The sequence below is a fragment of the Lepidothrix coronata genome, unplaced genomic scaffold (genome assembly GCF_001604755.1).
Source record: "Lepidothrix coronata isolate B3197 unplaced genomic scaffold, Lepidothrix_coronata-1.0 Scaffold174, whole genome shotgun sequence".
NCBI classification, from domain to species: Eukaryota; Metazoa; Chordata; class Aves; order Passeriformes; family Pipridae; genus Lepidothrix; species Lepidothrix coronata.
Window position 1 is genome coordinate 905,309 of NW_016690354.1, and position 27,524 is coordinate 932,832.

Genomic DNA, 27,524 nt, shown 5'->3' on the forward strand with positions numbered 1-27,524 from the left:
ACCCTCCCATCCATCCTTCACTTTCTCCAGTGTTAAGTCGAAAAGACAGAGGCAAAGATCAGCTTTTGCATGTTCCCATTCCATTCCTGTGTCCTCTGGATAGCAGTTGAAGGTTCCATGACCTCCTTGGTGTGGAGCTGTGCACAGCCTTCCCTTGCACTTTACAGGACAAAGCAGCAATTTTATATGCACAAACAAAGTGCAGCATGAGCCCTCTCCAACGGCACAAACACACATTCCTTGTGTCCCTATCATTCTGCCCCACCGTGTCAAGAAAATCAGGTCATTAATCAAAGTTTCAGTCATTCCCAAGGACACTACCTGACATACTTGCCTCTAGCATTTCAAGCACTTGGCATGGTGGGTACTGCATGGATATACTGCAGGTCTAATGTTCCCACCTTCCTGGCAAACCTTACTGGGCTCCCACCTGGCTCTCTGACATGTCCCATCCTCCGACATTGATGTGCAAAGTCGCAGGAGGGAATGGGAAGCAGCTCACCTGGGTGGAGGAGAAGCCTCCATTGGGATTCTGCTGACCACTGATCCACTTTGCGATATGAGATGCAAATGACAGCTCCTCCTGGGAAGGTGCTGGCTGAGAGGTGAGGTAAGCAAGGAGCACATAGGCTGTCATCTCCACTTCAGCAGAGGGAGCTCGGTAGCGATAGTAGGGGAGATCAACTTCTGGCTCTTTCCCAGGTCGCTGCCAATGAACAGACCCATCTACACAGGAGGCAGGGAGCGTGGAGACAAGACAACAAGCAATTACTACGAGTTATTGCAGGAGACTTCTTGATCTGCTGCAACTCCAGGTGGGAGGATGCAGCCTCCAGGATGCGTCTGTCATGCAGGATGAAGGGGGAAGGGTTATGGTTACACATTTGGTGGGTTTACAGCTAGTATGAGGATGCTGAGCCTCACGTCTAGATTGCCCCACCAACAAAAGCCATTTTATCAAGGGAAGATACAAGGCCGATGAAAGAGATGTTCCACCAGGAGTACTTACCCTCTTTCACGGCTTCCTTTTCAAGTGAGTCAAGCAATGTCTTCCGCTTATCTGTTTTCCCTGCCAGGGCAAATGCATATGCTAGCAGTGCCTTGGTGTACACATGGTTTTCTTTCTGATCTGCCGCCGCTGTTTCCAGGCAGAACAGAGCATTCCGTATCAATGAGTGCTGGAGAGAGATAACCAGTGATTAGAAGGTTCAGAAGAAATGAGGTTTTTTGACTTACTAAGAGCACATCATCCCACTGAACTTTCAGGAGGGATCTGCCAGAATGATATCTAAAAACGAGTAGGGTTCAATGTGTTTCAGAAATAAAATATTGACAGCACCAAATTCTTATACCACAGGGCTCAACAACCAAGTCATTTTTCCAGTTTGACAAATATTGGTCATACTGTGTCACAGACTAACACAACAAGTTAGGATGCAGCCACGTACAGTTACAGGCAGAGGAATCTCCAGCAACGCGATAGTGATGTAGGCTGTCAGCGAGACCTCGTTGTCTACTCCACCCTGCAGAGAAATACAAATGTAGATGCTGACCCCACCTAGCTTCTTATCTGCAGTCTTTTCTCCCACTCCAGTGAGCATACACTATTCTGCATTGTAAAGCCTTAGCTTTCCCCCTTCCTTTTGCAGTTGACATGGAGGTATCAATTCCACTGATTAGTGCAGGTTGCTGATCATACAGAATGGCAAATGGCTACCCCCCTAGTGTTTGCCCTTGACATGGCAATATCCCACTTGCCTGTACGTTCAAGAAGCTCAACTGCACCCATCTGACTCATGTAAAGTTCTAGACTCATGAAGTAATGACCAAGCAGACACATCACCTTCATGGCATTGTTCAGGAGTGTCCCAGAACTCTGGAAACATCCATTCTCCTTCTGTTTGTAGGACAGCCAGACAAAAGCATCCTGGATGTGCTTCTCATCTATGAAGACATGATGCCGAGCCTGGGCAAAGGACTTGAGGACAAAAGCTGTGAGCCTGAAAGGGAGAAAGAGAAAGGGCCTGAGCAAGCCTGTTGCCCATCTCAAGTGACAGGGTTCATGTGCACATCATCTGCCTGGAGGTAGGCAAGAAGGCCTGGGGAACTGTGGGCCAATTAGTCAAACCTCATGTATTTTGTATCCTCACCTCAAAATATTCTGTCAAAAAACTTCTTTCCACCTAGATTTTTGTCCCTCTCTGGGTTCATAAAACCCTGTGATCCCTTCGTGTTGAGGCTACAGTTTGGAGGAAAATGATTGTTCATCTGTATCTAAAAAAACCTCCTCTTTAGAAAATGTAGGGAATTGCATGCTAATTAGTTGAATAGCTGCATAACAGTAGTACTCATAATTACAGGGAAGAATAATTAAATTCCTGCTAGTTCATGGTCTGCTGGTCTACAAATAGCATTTCCTATTTACGTCAGGCAGTATTCATTATAAATATGTGAGTGAGAAAGAGGAGCATATAGGGAAGGCATAGGTGACATTGAAATCTCACCAGGTGTTTCCTGGTTGGCCATAACGTGGTCCAAAGGTACTGTAAGACCCATCTGTGTGTTTGTAGTTCAGCTGCCTCTGATAACCTGCAATGGAGAGTTAAAGCAAGATTCAGATGCCAGAAAGAGTCTGCTAAGGGATGGGGAAACAGAAAAACAGCTGTGTCAGCAAAGGCAGATGAGAGAGGAGTAGGTCAGTCCTCCTAGCCAATACAAAGTACTGGCATATCCCCAGCTCCATGCATTGCTTGTACTGCATAAGGAAAAACAATACCTGCCTTTCTTGAGAAGGAAAGCAGGACATATTTATGACAATCAATAAGTCACTATAGCAGCTCACCTGACAACTCTGCACTGCATTGCCACCCCATGAGAAAAGTGGATCCAATGATCAGATAACCATAATGTTTAAGCAATAGAAAATAATCAAGGGAAAAGCAGTGAAGGGTCCTCTCAGGCATGCAGCAGAGACCATCTGTGTATGAGAGAAGCTCTCTTTCCACATCTGGCAAACATTTGACAAAACCACCCCAGGCAGGATCTGGAAGAAAGCCAAAGCAGAAGCAAAAGCTGTGTCCCAGCTTACCGCTCACTAAGTATCCAATGGCCTTGGATTTGACTTCTTCACTCAGCTGCTCTGTCTTGTTCAGATAGTCCAGGACATAGATGTTGGGTGCAAAGAGGACCATGTTCTGCTCTCCACAGCCAAATGGCATCTGGAGGAGCTGGTGCAGGTTCTGCATGGCAGTGCCCATGATGTCACCTGGGGAGCAGGAGATACCAGAGGGATGTTTAAAATACTTAGGGTTGGCTAGAATAAGAGGAAGCTGAATGAGAGAAGCAGGAAATATCAGAGAAGAACAAAAGACAATTTGGATTGATAAAGATCCTGGAACAAAACAGAACAGCAACAGAAAAGAGGGAAATGAGATAAAAGTCAGGGCACTGTGAGAACACTGAGAAACAGGGCATGTAGAAAGGGGAAAAGAAAGAGCATAACTGGAAGGGAAAGTGCTCAAGACATAAGAGATTAAACACAAGAGTGAGCTACGCTAGAAACCAGAAGAAAAAGCTGAGGGGTAGGAGGCCAACACAAAGAAGCAGAAACAGCACATGGTTCTTCTGCTAAGCTATTCACTCACCCAGCACTGAGAAATATGCTCTGCCTGAGTCTTGTACCACATTTGTGGGTAGCAACAGGGAAAACTTCTCTTTCACAGGCACTCCTGAGAAAGAAACAAGACCCAAACAGCTTCAGTGAGGTTCCAAGAAATGCCTAATAGAAGAGGAGGAGGCCTCAGTGAAACATTTCCTATCAGAAATGCCCTGACTTCAGTAACTTCATATTTTCCTGGCTATAACATCATCTCTGAATGAAATCACTCCCAAGCACTTTTAGTCATTGTAGATCGTGTGTCTACAGCTTTTTCCTGGCTGCACTAGAAAACAAGAGACAGAATTTAAGACTCCAATGTCAGCACTTGAAAGAACAGGGATGCAAACATTCATCCTAAATCTGTCCTAGCTCCCTATGATGCTTAAGCAGGATGGTCCATTCTTTAGGACTTTCTTCTGTCTTATGTCTCAGACTCCCAACTAATGGGGCATGTTTTGATTACACAAAAATATCAGACTATCAGGAATATAATAGAAGCAGGCCTCCTCCAGGCACATCCCACCCATCAAAGCACACAGGAACAAATGGAGAGAGTGGGAAGAGTGGGCTTTACCTTTTACACAGAGCACAGAATTCTGGGTTGTTTCCTTCTCAACTCCTTCCGGCTTGGGTAGGATGAAGGAAAACAAGACAGATGAAGAGTTAGTGAGACAGGAAATACAGACAGACAGGAATCCTTAACAAGGACAGAGAGATAAATAAAAAGAAAAATGAGGGAACTTAAGAAGGAGAAGCAGTCACAAACATTACCTGAAATACAGAGCTCTGCAAAAATAATCTAAGCAAATAAAAGAAATATGATCCTAAATGATTAGTGTTGTGTGTGAAGGAAGGGCATGAAAAGGAGAGGAGAACACTGCAGGACTATCGCATGGGTGACCTGTAAATATTTTATGCAGTGAGAAACACTTAACATCCTTGTAACAAAAGGACTGCAGGATTAGAGAGACCTATCCTGAAGAGATTTCTGCAGTGCTGCTTACCATAATGCTTTAGATGCTTTAGGGGAAAAAAAAATGTGTTATGTCAATAATAGAAAGGGAAGATGTTGTACGCTGTAATATCTGATGCCACTACTGGTAGCATACAACATAGTGGGCAAACATTAGAGAATTTTATGATACAGAGAAAAGCTAAGAACACAGAATCTACCTGCCAGATTACCACACTCAGTGTATAATAAACTAGTAATTACCTATAAAGGATATCCAATTCTGCCCCATAATATTTCCTTATGTACCATATCACATCAGCAACTCTTTTTGCCACAGGAAATGGATAAGATGTAAAATTTTAACATGTTTTCATAGACTTTTACAATAACTGGAGTTTTGAGGGGTCTTCTTTACAGTCATCAAATTTCTATAGGTGCTTGTGAATCCCCCACCTTCATCCTCGTGCCAGACTATGTTATCAAATCAGAACTGCAAAACACTCAGCTTGAGGCAGTTTGCTTGGCCACTCAACTAGCTGAGAGGCAGCATGTGCTGACTGGCCCATGCTTACCGAGGGTGTCTCAAAAGAAGAGAGAGGCTATAAAAAGGGTATATTAGAATAGGAGTTAAAGGGAAGGATGGATTGAAGTAGAAATCCTCTTATTATAGGAGATAGGGAAAGTTTAGTGTACCAGGAGACACAACACAGATTACTAAACTGCAGTCTTTATGCAGCCCTGTCAAAGTATAAAGATGATATAATCCCATCATATTGCCATTCTGCGCTGTGATCTCATAAAATCATAGACCGGGCCAGATTAGAAGGGTTCCCAAAAGGTCATCTGGTCCAACCTTTAATGAGAAAAGGACCCTAGATGAGACTATCTAGCATCCTGTCCAATTGTATGCCAGCATCCACAGTTACCCACAGGAAAGCTCAGTGCTCCCTTCCCACAGCCCACATACCTCCACCAGCAGCTGTCTGATGACCGTGTCCTTCCGCCCTTTCTCAGGGGTCTCCACAATGTAGTTCCCGCAGGGCTGCTGGTTCTGTAGGGCCTCAGTGCTCACCAAGAACTCCACCTGCCCTGGAGGAAACAGGGGTCAGTCAGCCCTGCAAGGCAGAGCCAGGCAAGGGGAGTCACTGCCACTTCCAGGAGTTTCAACGTGCAGGCTCATGGGTGGGGATTTCTGTCACATCTAGGCCCTGTTTCTTCCCCACAAAAACACAACTGTTTATACCAGAAGCCATCCTGGAGCAGATGAGATGCACTGTCATTGAAAGGTGACTCTGGTGACTCTTTCCCAGAATCTAGGACAGTGTTGAGAACGACCAGCCCCACTGCTGTTCAGCACTCTGCTACCCTGCATGGACACCATAGCTGCTACCATAACACTTAATAACAATTAAAACAAAATCTGAAGATCCCATGGAGAAGATATTTAATCTCGGGGAGGAATGGAGCTAACACAGTATGTTTGCTGTCCAACAATGTCTCTGGCTTCAGGAGAGGCTATCCAAGGGCCATAAGGCTTGATGGTACTGCATGTGGTGCCAGATACAGTCTTGGACACTATGAATCTCCAGTGTTTGCCTCCCAAATAACCCCAGATAACTGAAAAGGTTTCCAGGGAAACATGTTGGTCTAACACCCAATAGGTGAACAGGAAGAACAGCACAGAGAAACCCTTCCTGCAGTTGTTAGCACCCTGAGACCCTTACCTAGAGATTTTGGAGTCACCAGCCAAGCCACGGTTTTCCTCCCATTCTCACAAAGACAGTGAGATGTTTCATCCTTTTCCACTGGAATAGCCAGGAAATTAGTAGACTGAGCCAGAGTCACACTGACCTGCCAGTTGTAGAGAGAGGTGCAATCAGGCAAGGGTGATCCCAAAGGAGGGAGAGCTAGGAAGCCATAGGAATAGCTGTTTCTTCAGTAGGAAAGGAGCAGGGAACTGAAGTTGTGCGTTCTGCATTTGGAGTATATAGGAGAAATAACATAAGAATTTCCAGGGTGAAAAGCCTAGGTCTACTGAGAGATAAGATAAGAAGGCTAGGTGGAAGGCAAGAGGTGCACAAGAAGGCACATAGGTACAGAAAAGGATTTAAACCTCCCTTACCCTGATGCAGGCTGTCAGGTAGTTGAAAACGGTGGCTTTCAGCGTGAAGGACTCACCACGCACTACAGAGTAGGGCATGGTGAGCTCAACAAAGAAGGGCTGGAAGGCCCTGAGGGATGCTGTTGGAGACAGGCCAAAGCCTGTGTCTGCTGAAGTGCAGAATGCATTGGCTTTCCACTCGGTGATGGTGTCAGGGATGGTCACATCTAGATCAGCATTTCCCTCAGAGCTGATGAAGCACAGAAGCAAGGACAGAGGGATGATTTTTATGGCATTTTGTTGACAAGCTGTATCTATTTTGGCCTACAAAATAGTATTGTCTGTGTGAATTACGGGGCACAGTATGTTTGCTACTGTAGGACCACTCTACATCTTCTTCCAGTCCACTCCTTGGACAAACCTAACCATGGCTGAAAGTAATTTCATCTCAGAGGATTGCCAAGTGATCTCTGCAAACAGTGAAGGACTTTCTGGTATTGAAAAGGCTGGCAAACACTTTGCGATTCATATTTTCACCTTATAAACCCAGTTTTATTTAAAAGGAATGAACTGGCCCAAGGTACTCACCTTATAGGTACTAAACTCCAAATCCAGGTTTCTGGGAAATACTTTCGGACTGTCTCTGTCACCACTTCAGGAGTGCTTGAGGTCTCATAAATTCTATCTGCCACAACATCTGCATGTGATGAGATGAAAAAGAAATCAATTACTGATAATTCTAAACAAGCAAGACCTGTATCAGCATCATGCTTCAGTCTGAGAAAGTGTCAATCTGTGTGGCAATCAGCAGCAGATGCTTGTTGTGGCTGTAGAGAGCACTGGTACCAGCAGCAGTGAAATTTAAGGTTCACTTCCTATTAGAAAGAAGACCTAGCCTTCCATTATTTCCTGCTGGAAAGAGGATCCAGAGGATCTCAAGGTTTGCAGAGCAGCACTTTATGAGGTTTAAAAAAAGGATTTAGAGCAAAAACTTATTTAGGAACTGCTGTGCAAACAGCCTTTTCCCTTTCAGGCACAGACTTGATGTGACCATCTTCTCCATCCTATCAGGCCAGCTAACACTGGAACTAGCACTAGCACTCTGTTGCAGGTTTTTTTGTAGGGTCATTGTGACTCAGAAAACCACCTTCCTGCCTCTTCAAGAACTACGATGAAGATGGTCAAAACAAAAACATGCAGCTGGAATTTGGGAGGAGTAAAAAGGACTATTTTGACTAAAACAAAGTTTTCACATGCAAAACTTATTATCAATAAAATATTCTGTGTTTGGGATTAAATTTGGTAAAAAAATTGTTTTACTTCAGTTTTGAACAACTGGAAAACAAAGATGGGGTGAGTGGGACTTGTTTTGCCTGGCTTTTACAATCAGAAAGAAAAATGCATCCAAACAGATAAACAAGAAAAGTTCTTAATTTGGTCATCTTTACTTTGGCTAAATTAATTTCTGCATTTGGATAACAATTGTGTAGCTAACAAATATTCATACTATTTGTGCAACAGGCACCTCCAGAGCCTGAGAAGGTCTCAGGGCACAACTGAAAGAATCTATCAGAAGTGTATCACATAGCTCCTAGCAAAAGTGACAGGTGGCTTGCTTTTATTTGTCTACTGTGGTATTTCAGTCTTCTTACTGCTGCCTATTTCAGTTTACAGTAATTAAAAAGCACCTATCCTGCATCTTAGCAGCTTGTGTCAGAAGTTGAAATTGTTTTCAAACTGGACATGTACAAAAGCGCAGGTTCTTGTGCCAAGGGGAAACTCTCTGAATCAGCTATCCAGATAGAATAACTTGTAATTTCTAAGATATTTCCCTTTATTTGAGACTCTGAAGAATGATAAGGCCAATTCTGTTGCCCAAAGAGTTACAGTGTAAGAGTTGAGATACACCTTAGAAATAGAATGGGTCAGTTTCAGACTGAACTTCTACCACATATATCTTCTCATTCCCAAGGTCTACCAATTTGTCACTGAAAAATTTGTCACGCACTTCATAGTTTTAACCATACATAAAACTGGCTGAGTCAATGAGAACAGCCTGAAAATGGTACTGGAGGTTCCTTAAGTGATAATCTGAGAAAAGGAGTCTACTGTAAAAGCCTAATGAACAGAGAATTCGGCAGCAGAATAATACCCTCTTCTCTGCCAGAGTCTTTGAAAACTGCCTGGTTCTGTTGACTTCTAATGTGGAGTTATCAAAATTTGTCTGTAGACCTTCAGAACCCAGCAAAACCCATTCAGAACCTGAAATCTCTGCACCCATCAATTCAGTACTATTTCCAAGGTTTCAGTTCACAAACCCAGCTCTTGTTTAAGTATTCACCCCAAAATACAAACAGGCTCTTTGTTCAGAAGTGATAACAAAACCCAGTTGCTTTACCACTTGTCCTCATTGCATACATAGGTGCTCCAGCCGCGACTAAAGGTGATGCATGGCCAGCATGTCGAAAGAAGGGGTTGGCGTAATTATCGGGGCTGCAGTACCAAGGTTTCCTCACCCTGGTATTTGTGAAAACCTTTAAACCCATATCCTATGGGAGAGAAACCAAACACATTTTTTTATTACCGAATCCTGTTGAGGTTTACACAGCAGACCTGACTGCCTCAAAATGGAAAAGTTGTTACTGTGTGCGGATTGGATCTTGAGACAATCCCCTCAGCCTTGGGTCTGAGTGCCTGGGTGGCTCAGAGAGACCAAAGGATATATCCCCTTTGTTTCTGGGCCACAGGTTCCAGTCCAAGTCCAGCCTAGGGGTCAGGATGAGCCAGGGAGTTTTCTCTCTGGAAGGAAATGCCTGTGACTACAATGCAGCTCAAAAGTGCATTGATTTATTCGAGGTAACTGATGTCATGGAATTATTTATCGTCAGGTAGAACCTCATTTCAAGTCAACCTCAAAGCTTTTCCTGTGAGAAGAAGACTTTGAGACTGATCTCTTTTCCAGTAGAGCAAAGCTGGCAAGACAAGTAAAGCCTATGACTCTCACTGAGCGCACCTCTGGATAAAAATTAGTGTCAGATCATTCAGATTCACAAACCCTTCCCTTGTTATATTGCACGATGCCACAGAAGGCTTAGGCATTTTCAATCATTCTCCCACTCCACTCCACAACCATGGAAGAGGCCTATACCTTTAGGATGCTGTAAGTGTCCTCTTCATTCATCTCCATTACTGGAGCATAGGTGATCCCATCCACAACTATTTGCTTCGCGGGAATGCAATTGTCCAGGGGATCCTCAAAGAGCATGTTTGGACCATGCTGATAGCCATGCAATTCCTTCACTGGCAGTAAGTTATACACCTAGGCAGAAAGAGACAAAGTATTTGGTATATTTAGCGTCCACTGTTATAAAACACAGCTCAGTTGGATGCAAGCACCATAAAAGTCACATCCTGAGCACATACATCCACATTCCCATGATCCTCCCTGTGGAGGGAGCAACAGGAGTCTGGGAATCAAAAAAGGCATGCAAATTTGAAGATACTGTATCATTTTTTATGGACTGCATGTTACTCTGGGTATTATGGCTCAAATATGTAAAAAATTACACTGGCCAAACCATCTGTAGTACTTTGTCTCTACTCAGGGATTGTCATTTTCTGCTTGGCAAAAGGGGAATAAACTCTTTGACACTAATCCAAGAAAATTAATCCATGAATGGAGAGAGTAACTGAAAAATTGTCATCAAATACACAGCAATGCTTGGCTCTGGCCAAAACAAGCAGGACCCCTAAGAAAGCTTTCTAATTGCCATCCCTACAGTCGCACAAAACCTGTAAGAAACAACTGGAGCCCATTTCTCAGTTTTTGCCTGCTGGAAGAAGATGAGAAACGGCACAGGGGAGCTTTGTGTCAGCTCTGACAAGAGGGACTGTTCCCTGTTTCCATCCCAGCACTGGGCTGCACTTGCCAGGTTTTGACATGTTCCACAGACTAAGAACTTACAGAGGTAGGTGACAGGTCAGCTTCTGGCTTCATGAGGAGAACACTCTTGTCCACAGCACGGACAGCACAGAGGGAGTTCGGGGAGGCTCTGAACAGCAAGTGAGCATCAGAGGAAGGCAGGCCTTCTGAAGGAGCGAAGTTTAAGTCCACCTGAAACCACAGGAAAAGCTATGTCACAGATGCCCTACTCTTGTACGACTTTTCCTTCCAGTTGAGCACATTCAGTTCTAACCTTACAAAGCCCCCACAGACTTTCACACCTCCTCCTACACTCCCTCTATGCTACTGTTCCCTTCCTGCAGGGTGAGGGGAATCAGTACTAAGAATTCTTGGCAACTTCAAGCATCACAATTGCTCATATAACCTTTAAGGTGGTTTTGGGTTTATGGTCATTGTGAGCATGAAGAGATAATCCCACATAGTTCCTAGATGTGTTCAGGCAATCAAGCATGGTCTTCAACCAGGACAAGTCTCTGTACTGCACCCAGATATTGTCTGTGGAGAGAAAACCATCTTGCAAACACCTTGCTTAGCAGATTCTTTGGTAACATGAGAAGCAGTGATGCCCTGGAGCAATACTGCAATATCTATTGGCTGGTAACAATTCTGAAGAGCTGGCCTGTTTGCTGAGGCATCCCAGACTTCTCCAAAACCTAACTCACAACTCTAACAATGCCCTACCTACCTGTGCCCTGGAAGTTCTTGCTAGCAAAAGCTGTTGTCACCACCATATCACATGATTTTGTAATAGGATGGCTGACCTGCATAAATCTTCTCTCTCCTCAGCAGTACAAATCCTCCCTGAACATGCAATGATCAAAGCATCCTCAGAGTAATCTGCTGCCTGACAAAGCAGCATCAGCTGCCAGTTTCCCTCATGTCCCAACCAGAAAGCCTCCAACTCTCCCAGGGTGGACTCTTGAGACTGCAAAAAAATATTCTCCAGGAAATGGCAGAAAAAGGACTGTAGCAAGCTTGTTACTAGGAAAACTGCCTAGCATAGAGATAGCCCTAAGTCTGTCCTATCCAGACTGACAACAGCTTTGTATTCAGCATGCTTTCAGAGAAGAAAGCAATATCTAATCATGTAAATCATTTGGCACTTGGCTTGCAGACAGACCTTAATGCAGTCCATAGTATGACCTTTAGTACATGAACAAAACTCAGGTGACTAAGCTCGTATAGTGTAACCAGTCTCAAGAACTCATTTAGCTTGTATTTTAGCAGAACAAGGGACTGTCTTCAGCAGCGTCTACTATTCTTAAGTCCCCAAGGAAATTTTTCAGGTTGTTCTCTTCTTAGGACTGCTCTTATATCAATCTGCTCTTCTGCATAAAGAATATGGGGGGTTGAAAGAGAAAAATAGTGCATGTGCTCACAGAGAGGAAGCTTTATTTTTCTGCACTCTTTCAGTCTCAGCACTGCTATTGAAGCATCACTGTACACTGCTCGGAAGGTTCAGTCAAGGTTTATCTCCATTTACATACAATAGAAATTAAAATGACAGGATGAGTTTTACAGCAGCTGAGAGATATGACAAGTATTAGCTTTGCCCACTGGATTAGGGCTATGTGTGTTTTATTTTTGCTTGGTGGCTCCATAAGCAGACACCTCATTGATGGAATGAGTTTATGTGAAAGGAAGTGAAATAGATGTGTTGCAGTATGAACAAATCATGCATCTCCACCACATTTTTCTTAGCCAGGACCATCTGTGGGATCACTGGCTCTGACTAGTTGCTAACAGGGGTTTTATCAGTGTAGTCCCTGCTAGCACTTTTTTTCCAACAGTTGATATCCTCCAGGCTAGCACAAACCAGTAAGCAGTGAAGCTACCTACAATTGATACGCTGCTTGTCCAGTGTTAGTAAATCCAAAGAAATTAGCTTAGCCAGGCTAAATCTTAAGTAAGCAAGCTTGACCACATTGCAGTCTGATAGTTGCTGCCTCAAGAAGTGGACACTTACCTTATTGTTGAAACATAATTCTATGTCGAACTTGGCTGAATCAGCGATCACCTCCCTGCTGGGGGCAGTGGTGTAAACAAGTACTTGGGCCATTGGAGCAATATCAGCTTGTACAGGCAGCTGTAGCAAGAAGACACCACTGGCTAGCAAAAAAAGCAAGGGTAAAAAGTTAAGGTGCAAGAAACCCTCTCTTGAAGCAGCCAAAATTCAAAGTTTGACTTTATGCTGAACTTCATCCTAGCCATTACGAAACTCCAGGAATCCAAGTGGGATAAATTGGTGCTCACAGAGATGCGTAAGTCTCACTGTCTGACTGAAAAGGCCTGTTTTCCAATGCATAAGTGTGCTGAATTTTGCTTCGGTTTCTAAAACAGACCATCAGACTGTGTCTCTGAGGAATACTGAGCCCCAGAAAATGTCAGAACAAAGACAGCTGGCACAGGGGATTAGAGCAAACCTGTGCAAAGTCTAAATAAAGGCAGAGAAAATAAAGGTCATACTCTTCCCAGATCTTAGGGGACATGGAGTTGTGGATCCCTGCATTTATATGGAAGCAGAGTGTATGTCTGCCACAGTTCCCTAGCCTCCCACAACAGCAACAATTTGGTAGGGAAGAGGAACTCACCACTCTCCTGGTCCAAATCCAGAATGTGGGTGCCTGCTTGCTTAATGTTTCCCTTGGCCATCACCTGAATGGAAGCAGAAACTTTGTTGTGATTGATGTTATGCATGAGCCAAACTTTGAAGTGGAAGAATCTGAGAGGAGGGCAACTGAGCCGTATGTCTGCTGCTCACACCTCGCTCAGCTGCTCTCTGCCCCCCTATAACAGAATCCCAGTGCTCACCCAGGGGGCAAAGAACATTTATTTTCCCATTTATTTGGCAAAGAACCTAAGAAGGGCAATGAGAAATTGTTTAAAGCCTGCTGACACAAACCACGATTTCCATTTCCAGCCCCCCTACCACTGCCAGTGACAACCTCACTGTATGGCAGTGCAAACTTACCAGGTAGTAAAAGGTGATTTTCTTCTGCTCTGCTATGGCCTCCGGAGTAAGGATATAATGCACCCTGATCTCTGTGGAGGAGCCACAGCTTAGTGCCTCAGACTTGGGCTCAATTTTGAGGAAGCTATTACTAGGAGAGTAAAAGCGCTTTAGTTGGAGATAGCCGTCTGCATAATATGGAACAACCCAGGAACGATCATAGCAGAAGGGATGTGTTTTATGAATTGCCTGGAAAATGAGAAAATACACACATAGATCCTCAAACACAAGTGGCTGAACTGGAGCCAAAATTCATATACTAATATTAAAGGTTTGGTATTCTTTTGTATTGTAGCAATGAGGAAGTCTAAAACATAAAAAAACCCATGAGTTTGAAAAGTGCAAGACAGGGTGGTGGTATCCTTGTTGAATCATTGGGAATGACCTCACTACCAGATAAGCTGGAGTTTGTGTCAAACAAGCTGAATCATATCAGATTTTTGTTTACTATCAGTATCCCCTCAAGGACTCTTTACACTAATACCTTGCCCCTCTAATATTCTGATAGTTTAAAGAGAAAATAAGCTGGTTTTTGTATCTTTCCTTATTATTGGCACTGAAGAAGGAATAGTGCTGTTCAGTTAAGATATCACCAGTGCCAAGATCAAGCTATGGATACTATATAAAAGGAGGAAAATTTCCACCTAATAATTCAAAACCTAAATTGAATAGAAATTCAAGAGCTGAAAGAGTTCAGGTCCCCTTAAAAATGAGAGCAAGGGGAAGATATTCCATTTAGAAGGACAGTACTTTTGCATTCATGTGTGCCTCACATGCCCTTATTTCCTTATCTTTCTCATTATATTTGGGAATTCTTGCGGTTTTTTACCCTGCAAAATTTGAAAACTTCAAGCATCTAGTAGTAACTTCTGGATAATTTTTCAATGGTTTTAATCTGTGATGAGAGAATTGTAAGGAGAAGAGCAAATATTATTCTAGACATAAATATTCTGCCCTAATCCAGACAAACAAATCCCACACCTGGGAGAGAATTTATGTGAACGGTTCATACTCTTTTTATAGCAGAAAAAAGGAAAAAGAAAAAAAAGAAAAGGAAAAAATTAGGAGGTCTATTTAGAAACTTGAAATTATACATCAAACTCTGAGATATGCAGCTTGCTTTAACTCACCACAAAGGATATTATGATGGGGAAATAATTCAATTAAAATGACAGTGAAGCACTAGCAGCACTCCATCATGGGAGACAGACCCACCCTTAAAGCAGATTTGTCTACATTGGGCTGATGATCCCTTGGAGCAGAATGGACCATTATGATCTCTTGATGTTCCTTCTAACCCTACTGCCAAGCAGAAATTAAATACTTACAAAATAAGTGCAATTGTGACATGGCAACCCAGTTTGTTATATGACTATTTCCACCAAACTGGTGTCAAGGTTGGCACAAACAACAAGGAACAATAATCTAACTGCTTTTGCATATGTAGTAGAAACTTCAGAGGTCCTCCCCTTCTAGCCCTGTGAGTGACTTCATCACCTCCTCTGCCTGTGGGACTTACCCTAATTCCAACAGTGTCAAAGGACAACATGGAAGTGTTTAGGGCAAACTGTGCCATGCCCTCTTCATCTGTTGTGTAGTTTTCTCCCCGTTCCCCTTGAAAAGAAATCCTCACAGTTTCATTGGCAATTGGAGCACCGGACCCATCCACTAATTTCACCTGGAGGAGTAAAGACAGTACAGGAGAGGAATGGCTGCCACCTGAACAGACTGGCAGACCACCAAGCTAAAGATGTTGGGTCCATGCCATACAAGGAAGCCTACACAACACTTTACACATATCTCTTTCAGAGAGAGCTGCAAACTTTCTGAATATTTTTTCTTTGTCTCTTTCTTATCTCTGCCGCTGGGTCAGATGAGTGGAGGTGGAGCACGACACGCACTCACACCCCCAAGGCCTCCTATTTAACAGGCGACTGGAGAAGCAGAATTTTACTGGACTGGAGCAGCAAAAGCACAAGGAGAGATGGGTAAGCAGAATAAGGGCTGTTCTCAGCTGCTGTTCCCCAGTTTGAGAGCCTGAGAGGAAAGGAGACCCACAGGGATTAGTAGCACTGAGGTCCAGCATCTTTTCAGAGGTTGGGCAGGAGGTTCAGTAGCATCATTGCTTAGCACTCATGGCATTCCATTCTCATGGTTTCCCTACCTGCCCAAAGAAGGGGATTCCACGTTTGTAGTAGGAGTCTGAATGCTCAAAGGTGATTCTACTAATGGTGCTTGTGATCTCAGAGAAGCTTGTTCCAGTGAACTCCACTCCTGCAGAAGAACCAATGAAGAACCAATTTGCCTCTGCCTGATGAGAATTACTTTTACTCTAGGCCAACCCTTTTGCTGGACAAACTATTTTGTTGATGGTCCTGGGTGACATGTAGGAAAACTTTGGGATTCCAGAAAAGCAAGAGTCTGCTTTGCTCCCTCATTCCTATTTGGCAGGGCCCTCTGCTGGTCTCTCCTGGCCTTGTTATATGGCTTTTTCATCCAGATGATTCATACCTGTATCCTCCTCTTTAATCTTAGCCTCCACATGGAGCTTATTCTCATATCCACCTCTCTTCAGCTGGAATAACTTGGTCTTTACCGTTTCAGAAATGCAGCCATAGTTGTCTGCCTGTTGGAGGGAAACAAATAAGACCATTGTATTCTCATTTATACAATGGTTATTCAACTTAATGAATCCATCACTGTGCATTGCTCTGAACTGAAAGAGAAGCCCACAGATAATTTCCCTCTGTTGTTTTTATCAAAATCGAAAAAGGACCTAAATAACTTGGCCAAAAGCATTTTGAAGTACTTGCAGCAACATCAGAGCAAAGAGTTTGCAAACTAGAAGATTTTTCTGTATGTTTTTGTGAAGTTTGAAGTTTCAAACATTCGGTACAAAAGCATAGGGAATTAGTCAAGTGTATGCCACACAAGAAATGTTTGTCAGGCATCAGGTACCTTAGAATATACTGCTGCTGATTTAAAAACGCATAAACCATATGAGTGATACATAAACCAAAGCCTGTGTATGTGTTGAAAACAGACGACAGCTGGAAAAATATTTCCAAAACTTGTCACCTCTCTTCAAGATCTTTATATACAAGGCAAGTTTCCACAGAAGAGATGCTCGGAACAGAGGCTAGCACTGCAGTATTTGTATTTTCTTTTAACATGAATAACAGCAGTGGCAGAGGCAATTCTGAACATCATACTGTATCAGAGCCCAAGGACCACAAGAATGTCTTCTGCTTGCTTTCTTTTCCTGGCATATCTCCACAATTTCTATTACCCTTGTTTCTGTCAATCAAGGTAGCACTGTTGTACCTGTGTGTGCTCCAAACTCCACCCAGTTTTGCTTTTGTAGACTTGTCAGCTGGAAGGGTGGAAAAAATGACTTTTTTTCTTGTCTGTCTTAACCACTACTGCTAAACCCATATTCATTTCCTTCTAGCTCAAAATTCATCATCCCCTCCCCTGGTTTCTGCTCCTTTCCTGCTTCTAACACCAACTTATGACCCCACACACTGTCTCCAGCATAAGACAACCCCAACTGTGCTCTCATCATTCATGGCTTTTCTATCTCATTTCCCTCTTATACTCTTTACACTCCATCTGACCTTTCTGTTATTTCTTTCATCTCTTCATTCTCCATCATCTTATGGCCTTTACACATATCATTCTTACTGCGCAGACCTTACCCCTATTTTTAAGTTTCATATTTCATCTCGCACCCAATCTTCTCTCCTTCTTCAGGCTTCCTTAAAATACATGGATTTTCATAAAATCATAGAATCACATAATGGTTTAGGTTGGAATGGACCTTAAAGGGCATCTACGTTCCAACTCCCCTGGCCTGAATACTTCCAGGGATGGGCCATCCACAACTTCACTCGTCAACCTGTACCAGTGCCTCATCACACTCTTCACACTATGCTTGTACATATTGAGAGCAAGCTGTGCCTACCAGGCATGCTCAATAAATAACACTTTCTCCTATCACTCTACCCACAAGAGTAATGATGACTCACATGTCCAGAGAACTCCTCACACACTGCTTTATCCTCTTCACCATAGCAGGTACGGCCTGTGTGTTCAAACTTACGGCAGACACGGAAGCTCACAAGACCGGGAACAGGCTTCCCAAATGTGTATCTACCAACAAGGAGAATTGAAAGGAAAACAGAGTCGTTAGGAATGTAAGAGGGATGGAGAAAACTTACAAGCTCACCCCTAGTTGTTCCAGGACTCTTCCCTAGAGCTGCCTCCAGGATACAGAGGGTCATCACAGGAAATAAAAGGCAGAAAGAAATTTGGTAATGTGGTAGGATCAAGCTTGGCAACAGGAGTGGAAGCACTGAATCTAATAGTCCTGTTTGCATCCCTGGGAATAACGCATAAGTCTTCAGAATTCATTTACGCTAATGCTGATTTAGTTGAGAGTCCCCTCATCTTGGAGAACGTGTTGAAAATATCTACCTCACCACACAGTTCTGATGGGACTGGTTTGTGTATGTAAGAGCACTGGGTCTTCTGAGTCATTCTTCAGCCCAAGGCATGGCTCTCTCTACACTGCTATGCAGAATTAAATGGGGTGCCCAAAAGGAAAGAGCGCGGCTGCATCCCTGCTTTCCTCTCCACACTAGCAAGTGGAAGACAGTTAAAACACTCCTGGGTAAACTGAACTGAAGACCTCTTCCCTAGCACTGTAGCTGGTGTGAAATCCTCTATGACTCAAAAAATATGCAAGAAACACCCTCCCCAAAAAAACAGAACAACAATATGTTTCTACATGTTACATACAAAGTACAACCAACAGTAACTCTTGCCTTCTATCTAGGATATAGATATAGTCTCTGTGGTCCTGGGACCCCAAAAGGAATGAGAAATATAATACAGTCTCATATCTCAAGCTCACAACTAAACTTTCAGTAGCAGTTGAATCAAAAAATGAAACCAAGGAGAACTTGAAAGAATGGCACTCACAGTCCACAAACTGTCACGTCCAGCTTCTCAGCAAGAATGGTGATCACTTTGGGCATTTTCACTATTACTTCGAATTTTGGCAGCACTGCAGAACCAAAGGAAAACAGTCTGTGTGGTGCAGAATTACATAAGAATGACATATGAAGGCTGCTCAAAGGCTGTTATTAAAAATTCCCTGAAACGCTTTTACATCTAAATGGTCAGATTTTAGAGGCTTCTGTCACCTGCGCATCCCACTGAAGTCAGTGAAAACCAGTCAGCCAACCATTGTGCCAAGTAAGAAGACAAGATCATTTACACCAGCTATTAAAATACAGCAGCTTCTTAGAGAATACATGAGTTATCAGTCCCACAGCAGCAGGATGTAGTAAAATAGAGAGCTAAGGTAATACAGGTTTTTCACAAATACACAGATTTGGGACTGCAGCCTGGTCTCTGCATTTCCAAAGCATATAGATCTTACCAATTTGCAAAATAGGAAGACTCCATAGCTTCCCCAGTGACATAGCACAGAGTGATATCCCATTCAAACACAACTGCAGGAGAGGAAATGAAAGATGACTGTCTTGGGAGAACTAGGAGAGATGCAGGCCACAGGACACAGAACAGTCTTGCGATTGTAAGAGGTCAAAGGACTTCCAGACTCATCTTCCAGGACACCCTTCTGCTGCATGAGCCGGATCATGTCAGATCATGCAACAAGAGCTGCAGCTGGCTTGCTGACAGCTATGTTGGTTGCAACTGTGTGCAGGTGTGTACTGGGATACTATTTTTTCAGTCAAGCAGATGGAACCAGAGAGAAACTAAGGCACTAAGGCATCGTGCAAGCTTCTGTGGAGAGGACAGGCAAGATCTTAACTTACAGACAGCCCCAGCCTAAACCCAGACTTACAGGGTGACACTTGACAGGTATGCAGCCAACTGGATATAAGGCTGTGGCCTTAAAATGCCTCTGAAAGGAGGTGAGGATTGTGGCTGTCCACACACACTGATTGAAGCACTTTGCTCCTTGTGACAGGAGCCTTGCTGAGGTAGGTGTTCAGAAGAACTGCACTGCATTGTCTGAGGCTTAGGGAGGACTGGAGATAGGTCACTCAAGTCCTTTAGTCACCTCCTCATAAACAGGTGATTCTTGAGAGGGAGAGGACACAGAAACAATTTTCCAGCCATGCTGGACATCCTCATCAGATATGCCACCCTGTTCAAGTAAGCTTTCATGCCCCATGGGACTAGCTGTTAGGAGCTTGAAACCGCAGTGACAGTTACCATATTCCTCCACAGAGAAAGAATGCTGAATTGTCTTCCCAGAGGTCTTCTGTGCCACCACTGTGTAGGTCCCTTGCGCAGGTTCGGAGGTGAGGTTGAAGAACAGCTGTATAAATCCCATCTCTAACTCTACCTGTGTCCACTGGTACAGACGATTTTTCTTTGGGTCCTACAGATAATGTAATCACAAGGAGATTGTGAAAACAATGGGAGTGTGCAACAAGATCTAGCAAAAGCAGCGAGGGGAGGGCCAGCCCCTGTGTTTCAGGAGGCTGCAGGGCAGGAGCGGGGGGCACAAGCAGGGTTGTGTCTGGAGTCCAGAGCTGGATGACAGAGGAGCTGTAACCTGGGCCCAGGTACATGGTAGCCACCATGTGAGTTAGAGTGCTGTATATTTAAATTAATGTTATGGATCTGCTTTATACAAAAAATAAACAAGAATCATCTCGAGACAACTGTTTATTGAGTTGAGGTGCGATAGATGTGAACATGAATTAAATGTTTGTACATACCTCAATATACACCAGTGGAAACTAGAAAAAGAAGAACAGAAACAACACATTTAGATGGAGTGCACGCAACACAGTGAAATGACTAGGGCTGTGATCATGTCTCAAGGCAAAAGGTGTTCACCCAATAGGATGAGGAAAAAAGTTCCTGATATGGAACAACAAAGCATTTTGAGGTACATTGGGCTGGGGTCAATGGGAGGGGCAATTCTTTTTCTCAGGCAGAAAAGACAACTGAAATTACTAGTTACTATCTCTGGATGATCTGCAAGACAATAAGAGCAAGTGTACACTGTGGTAGTGGTAGATTTGCTCACTGTTTACACCCAAATTGTTCACTTGCAGTTTTGTCAAACCTTTGAAAGAATGCAGAAGGCAGCCTTATACAGAAATTTGACAACAGACCCTGTTAAAAAGATCTGAGGTGACCCAGAAATTTCACAGCTATCCAAGTATACTGAGAGCTCTCCCCAGTTTCATCCCTTTTCTCACAATTGACTGAAGGCCAAATAACTTGAAAAAGGAAGTATTATACTTACCACTTCATTTAAGGGATGGAACTCTTCATCCAGAGAAACAATCCTAAACAGGACTGATGGAGAAAGGTAGAGTGAGGTTCCACAGTGCAGTCACCAACCAGTAAACACCAGTTACAAAAACAAATGGTATAACAGAGAACAGAGGTGTTCTCTTCTAAAGAAATTCCATTCACCAGAATGTTAAGTCATGCTAGGTTACCATCTAAGATGGGTACACGAATGAGAGGATGTTAACAGCAAATCCATGGCAGTGTGAACATCGTACTGACTGTGGGCATCAGAATCTCACTAGTTGGGACCAAAGTTAAACTTAAGTTGCCTTTGTCTGCTTTGCAAGGACATATTTTTGTGCTGGAATTCATATGGGTCTTCTAATTTTGTTATAACTAGGCTGACTTCCTGGGAAGGATGAATGCAAGCAAGTTACTTCAGCACTTGGCTGCAAGTTTGTGTCGTATCTGGATGGAGAGTATTCAGTATCTCTTTTAGGACATTTGTTTCTATCCAAGCCAAATTTAGGAGATCAATGGCCCAGAAGAAATAAATGGATTACATAATTCTCTCTGTCTTCATTGAACAAAATCAGCTGCCACTTTGAAAGCTATTTCATGACTTTGTTTGAATTTGGCCCTGCTCTCTATAGTGAGTTAGTCCTTCTCTGATTTTAATGCAGACCCTAAATGCATGGACCACAACAACAGAGGCCCCAGTGACAGAAGGAGTGTGTGCAGGTGCCCCAGACATGTGCATGCATCTTAAGATTCCCCAAATTGTTCCTATATGGAGCAATAAGTCGTAAGCCTCAGCCATGAAGTTGCAGTTCTGACCTCCACTGAAAGCAATTGACATCTGGCCAGCATAATTCAAGCTTTAGTATAAAGTTTTGTTTCAAAAGCAAATCTTCACTCCTTTCCTGGTACCTGTCTGTCCAGGCTTGTAGATGGGTTTGTCTGTCTGGACAAAGACCAAGCTCTCAGAATTCTGGACCAGCACCATCTTGCGGCTCCTGAACTGCAGGGTGGGCCCCTTCACTGTCACACTGAGAAATGTCCCTGGTAATGGGCTGTTTGATTTTGGAAGCTGGAAAATAAGATGACAACTATGTTATGGACCACCTTTGAAAGCTTCCTGAACTAAACTGGCCTCTGTGAAATAGGAGACCTAATATAATCCTGATGGACCCAACACAGACTTGAGAGGAACTATAATCAGGAAAAAGAAACTGCTCTTTATTTGTCCCATATTTCTACCCATTCCTCCTGCTGCATAGTGATTGTGTAAGTATTGTGCAGCAATGGAACTCCCAGCTCTAATACCCAATTTTAGGAAATTCTTACTTGCCTTGACCAAAACCTTTCCATCTGTTTCCTTTTGACATTCACAAGCGGAATGGAATAGTCCCTCTTCTCTTTCAGATAATGTCTCTAGTCCTTGCAGAACATTTCCTTTTCCAAACCAGACATGCCAGACCACTGTAACTCTCTCTCACAAGTGACAAAGTCAATCTTAAACCCACATCTGACAAACCAAGACACAAATGCCAATCTTTTCACTGTTGCGGACAGTGAGAGGGTGTTGAGGATGTACAATAACAGATATACCTTTAGCCAAGGACTACGTGAACAACTACCAGTGTTACTCTGGTCATTACTTCTCAGTGCCTTTACAGTTTGTCCCAGTCACAAAGAATCATCCCACAAGGATGAGATACTCACAGAGAAAGGGATGCAGGTGAATACATCTCTCTCTGACACCACATCATCAATCAAGCTCCTGTTCTCCCCTTGATGCTCAAGTGTGGCACTCAGAGTCACAGACTCATTCAGGTGGGTCAGCTGAACACAGATTTTCTCACGAGAATCCATGTGTATCACAAAGGGCAGTAGCACCAAATACTGCCTAGGAAGAGAGGAGATGGATAGGTCAGAGAGGCAGGAACAGGCAAGAGGATTTGTACATAAAGAACAAATAAACCAATCTGATGACTACAGCCTTCATTGTACAAGGAGAGAGGTGCATTTGCTAGGAGTGTAACAAGATTTCCAGCATGTCTGTAACAGCCTGGGAAAGCAGAGAAGCCAGTCTCAAATGTAAAATACCAGAGGAAATCCTCAATGAAAACATCTGGAATGGTTATGTTTTTCCATGTTCTGGCACAACAGAAGCACTTCTACCTGGGACCCCGAATAAAGCCAGGAGAGGGAAAGTCAATTGTCACCTTAGCTAGACACTGTTCGTAGGATTCAGGAGCCACACACGTGCCAGTACCCAGTGAATAAATGCCATTGACTACATGCTTCAAAGCATCTGTAGCACTACTCTCATTCCTTACAGAGATTCAAAACTGCCACAGTGTGGTGCCAGATCTTAAACAATAACACTGGAGCAAATTTCAGGTTTTCAGGGAAGCAAGCCTCTCTGTCTCAGCTCACTAGGGGATTCCCGCTCAGCCCTACGCAGCCTCCCTCCCTCTGTCCCTTCCTTCCCAGTGAGGCAACTTGCCAGTGGTGTCGTGGTGCCCAGCACTGCATCTCGGAATCAAATTTGATCTGCCTAATGGCAGTTGTGCTCACTTTTTGGTGGGCAAGGACTGGCCTCTGGTGGGCATACCCAGAGCAGCGAGCAGATGGGAGAAGAGCCCTCAACAACTCAGCAGTAAGGCAGAGCATTCCCTTCAGCAGTGGGAGAGGCTCTGGCGCTTTTATGTCCATCAGTGGTCTGCAGGGAGAAAGCTCTGGTCGCTCTGACCCCAACCCCACTGTCTGTTTCCCCTGCATTGGATGAAAGCACAGCAGCACAGGCTTGCCCAGAAACCCCCCTGCACAGCTTAAAGCTCTGTAATGGGTGAGGTGTTCTGCACTTTGTGAGGGAGGAAAAGACATTCCCAAAAAGCCAAAGGAGAAAGTCTTTGCAGTGTCAGGACCTCTCATACACCGTTCCTTCCATACATGTAGACATATGCACATAACACACACTCCATTCACATACAAACAAGGCAAAAGGGGGTGAAGAAGGGATGTGGCACAATATATCTTCACAGACCTGAACAGTCACAGTCTTACAGTGCCACATAACCCTGGGTGAGAAAAGAGTTTTCATTCCATTTGCTGAGTTGAAAAACGTTAATTAAAATATAGAGCCATTTCTGATCATCCCAGATCTGTTATTTGTTCCTTTTCTTCTCATTATCAATCAAGAAAACTACTCCCAACTCCTGAGAATTTCACCTTGGGAGAAGGGTACTCAAAATGAATTTTTGTAGGGTACCTAGGGAGAAGGATACCCAAAATGAAACCTTTCATTGTCCCTTCAAAACAGTCTCTCTCTCAAGAAGAATGCATTGTATAAACAGTTATAAAAAGTTGCCTTTCAAAAGAACCAATTTTCTGCAGAAAATTTTGTTGAAATCCTGTCAATTCCCTGAAACAGCAAAAGGTATTCTCATAGACCTTTCCCTCTTCCTTTTTTTGGTTGTTTTTTTTTTTTTTCCCTGAAGTTTTACTTATATCTCAGTTCCACATATTGTTTTGGGTCCCTCTGAAGAGTTTCTGTTTGTAGAAGGCACTTTACCCAGCCCTGGTGTCTTTATTCCTGGGTAAAAGAAAGCACACAGAAGATAAGGGATAAAGCAATAGACACAGGAATACAACTCCGGTCTCCTGCCTGCCCAGAGACCCCCCTGCATAGCTTACGGCTCTGTGATGGGTGAGGTGTCTCCCGGAAGGATGAAGAGGAGAAGCAGGAAGATACTTGGCTTGATGAGCAGCCCATTCTTCCCCATGGTGCAGAGCAGGACGTGCTGAGTCAAGCAGACCCCCAGTGTGGTTGGGTGCTGCTTTTACTCCCCCTCTGCTCTCCCAGTCAAGCCCTTTATAGTCTCCTTCACAAACAGCCCAGGGACTGGAGGAGATAAGGGCTGGGGGCCAGGGCCGATCCGGAAACAGGGAGAGGCAGTAAGGAGGAGTTGGAACTAGCAGCTCCAAGTCCGGGCAGAAGGCCAGGTGCTGGGGGAGAGAGGGAGGGGAGGGTTCCTGGCAGGCTGGAGCTGTGTCTCTTTTGGAGCAGGGCAGCAGGCCATGCAAGATGAAAGGTGGTAGCTAGAGAAATAAAGGGCTAACAGCAGAGGATGAGGGCAAGGCCTCCATTTCTGGCAGGGCTCCCTGTATGGAGCTGGACACGGCACTGGTCATGGGGGCTGCTGGAGGAGAAGGCAATGTTTGATTTCCTCAGACTGGGAGCAGGAGATTGAGCTAGGATTTGGGAAACAAGAGTGGGTGTGCCTAACCATCATTTACGGGAAGGTTCTGAAAACAAGGAATTTAAACTGTAAAAATCTTCTCCCTCCACCCACTCTGTTCCCTTGTGATCTCCATTCCTGGTCCCATCAAAGCTAATGCCAGGAAAAGGGGCCAGAGAGTGCCTGAAACATCAAGTCATCTAAAATAATCTGGCCTTCACCCTGACAGAAACAGGGACAGTGACATGATGGGAAGCTGCCAAAAGTTCAACTCATTAACAGCATGTAACACATTAACCAGCTCCCTAGAGCAGCAGCTACCCCTACCCAGCAGAACATATGTGGCCTGGGTCCTACTTTCCCTGCACTGGTTGTTGTTTTGGGTCAAGTTATTGGTACATCTAGATCAAGTTATTGCTGTTTGATGGAGTTGTCCTGGTTTAATTAGGTGAAAATCTATGTAATGCACTGTGATGGGCAGTGTTGTATCACAGAGGGAAATAGGGTTTTTTGACCACTGTCTTTACTGTCTTTACCTTGGTCTGCAGTAGGAAGATCAATTGCTCTGGTAATTATTACCCTTGTAAATGGCAGTAGAATATCTGACTTACTTAGATTTCTAATGCAAACTCCAAAGAATGGAGCTCTATCTTAGAGGGTGTAAAGCATAATTTTCAGATTTAAAAGTGTGCAGGATAAAATGACTTTCTGACTGTCCTTCCCTTCTCCTGCTATCATCATCAGAACTTTGGTAAGCTCAGGAACTTTGGAGTTAAGAAATCCAAGTGCAGTGCAATAACAAATCTTCATTACAGACTACATTCTGCCCTGCAGTGACCTGCATAGGAAACAAGAGGATAGTAGTGTCCAATTTCCTTGGGGACTGCAAAAAGACAGCCCAGATTTGTGCTCTTCCTTCTCCATCTGACGCCTAAAGGTCACTTTGCCTGCCCAAAAGAAATGTAACCCAATAAAGTCTGCCTCACCCACAGAGAAGAGGATTTGCACATTGAGTGGTCAAAGCCTTTTTGAAGATTACAATTTACATTGGTTCAAACAGGTCAGGAGCTGGACTGACTGAACATAAACCCTACAGCAACAAGGTGCAGAACTACACATGGCATAGGAATGCCTTTTGTCAAATAGCCAAACAGCTCACACTGCTCCCAAGCCAGCTCCTCATCATTAGGACCTTGGTCAAAAATGTGCTCTTGTAGCCAAAAACTGAAGAGAAATTATTTCAGTCCACTGAAAGGGACAAGTTTTCAAAGGCTTGAGAATCCCAGTAAGTACACTCAACATTCACAGATATCAAACTGCCCTCAAACTGCTTGGCCTCTATATCATTCCCAACAGCAACTTGGACCCCAGCAGCCTAATTTCAAGGGTCTCTCTATTGCCCATGTGATTTAGCTTGTAGGAGGTGGCACAGACAAGGCAGTGGCAATGAATTTTCCCGCTCTCCCTTGCCATTTCTACTTGCTGTGAGAACAACTGAGAAAGCAAAGAGGCTTTCTGGATCTTTTTGGCTAGATTTTAAGTGCTTAAATCCTCAAGAAAACTCCCACAAGGTGTTGGCCTGTCCATGAGGAGGGTGTGGTTTAGTAGTGTCTTTCTGAGATTTCTCTCAGCAAATCTGAAGTTCTGTCATTTGACATAGCTAAAAGGTGCCCCAGCTGTACAAAACCAGCATTAAGTATCCTGTATCTAAACAAAGAACCTTGTTTCATTCATGGATAGCATCACAGAAGTGTTGGTTGTAAGGGAGCTCTGGACATTATGTAGTCCATTCTTTCACTTATACCAGGACTTCTGCCAATGCTGTCAGCTGTGACTTTGTCAAATCAGATATTAAAAACTTCCAAGGATGAAGAGCCTGCTATCTCTCTCATGATGTGTTCATGCATTGCACTAATCTCTGATGAAGATGTCTTTCCTTGTGTCCAGTCTGAACTCCCAAAGCTGCAGTGGCAGCCATTGCCCCACATTATATCCTCTGCCCCTACCAGGAAAATTCACGTTCTAACATCTTTGTAACTGCCCTTCAAGTATTTGTAGGTAGTTATTTAATCACTACAGCTTTCTATTGGTCAGACTAAAAAAGTCTTGCCTACCTTGTCACTCCCTGTGGCAATGAATTTTTCCGCTCCTCATGCTCTGACCAGTTTGACAGTCCTCCTTTGGACTACCTCCAGTTTCTCCATGTTCCTCTTGAACTGGGGGTCAGCACACCCAACAGAGTTAAAGTGTAGCCTCAAAAATGACATGGAGAATAAGGGTTGTAACTTACCTCAATCTGCTA

The 27,524-nt window shown here is 43.8% G+C and overlaps 1 protein-coding gene across 2 annotated transcripts; it reads right to left on the reverse strand.

The window, feature by feature from the left end:
- Positions 1-21: 21 nt before the first annotated feature.
- Positions 22-24,939, reverse strand: LOC108504757 (alpha-2-macroglobulin-like). 2 transcript variants are annotated; one of them, XM_017830153.1, is made up of 29 exons: positions 24,678-24,939; positions 22,701-22,884; positions 21,906-22,065; positions 20,986-21,038; positions 20,450-20,470; positions 19,938-20,106; positions 18,672-18,756; positions 17,717-17,840; positions 16,200-16,314; positions 15,853-15,962; positions 15,208-15,366; positions 13,650-13,877; positions 13,270-13,333; positions 12,645-12,787; positions 10,679-10,828; positions 9,863-10,033; positions 9,113-9,263; positions 7,303-7,411; positions 6,736-6,964; positions 6,338-6,464; positions 5,581-5,702; positions 4,233-4,284; positions 3,645-3,728; positions 3,089-3,265; positions 2,505-2,589; positions 1,844-2,000; positions 1,449-1,523; positions 1,010-1,178; positions 22-726 (listed from the first exon to the last, which is right to left on the reverse strand). In XM_017830153.1, the coding sequence occupies exons 1-29, from the start codon at positions 24,764-24,766 to the stop codon at positions 416-418; spliced, it is 3,873 nt and encodes a 1,290-aa protein (XP_017685642.1). In that variant the 5' UTR covers positions 24,767-24,939; the 3' UTR covers positions 22-415. The 2 variants fall into 2 exon arrangements, with proteins under 2 accessions (XP_017685642.1, XP_017685641.1); XM_017830152.1 differs by having other exon boundaries at positions 7,303-7,408; positions 9,110-9,263.
- Between the last annotated feature and the right edge of the window lie 2,585 nt (positions 24,940-27,524).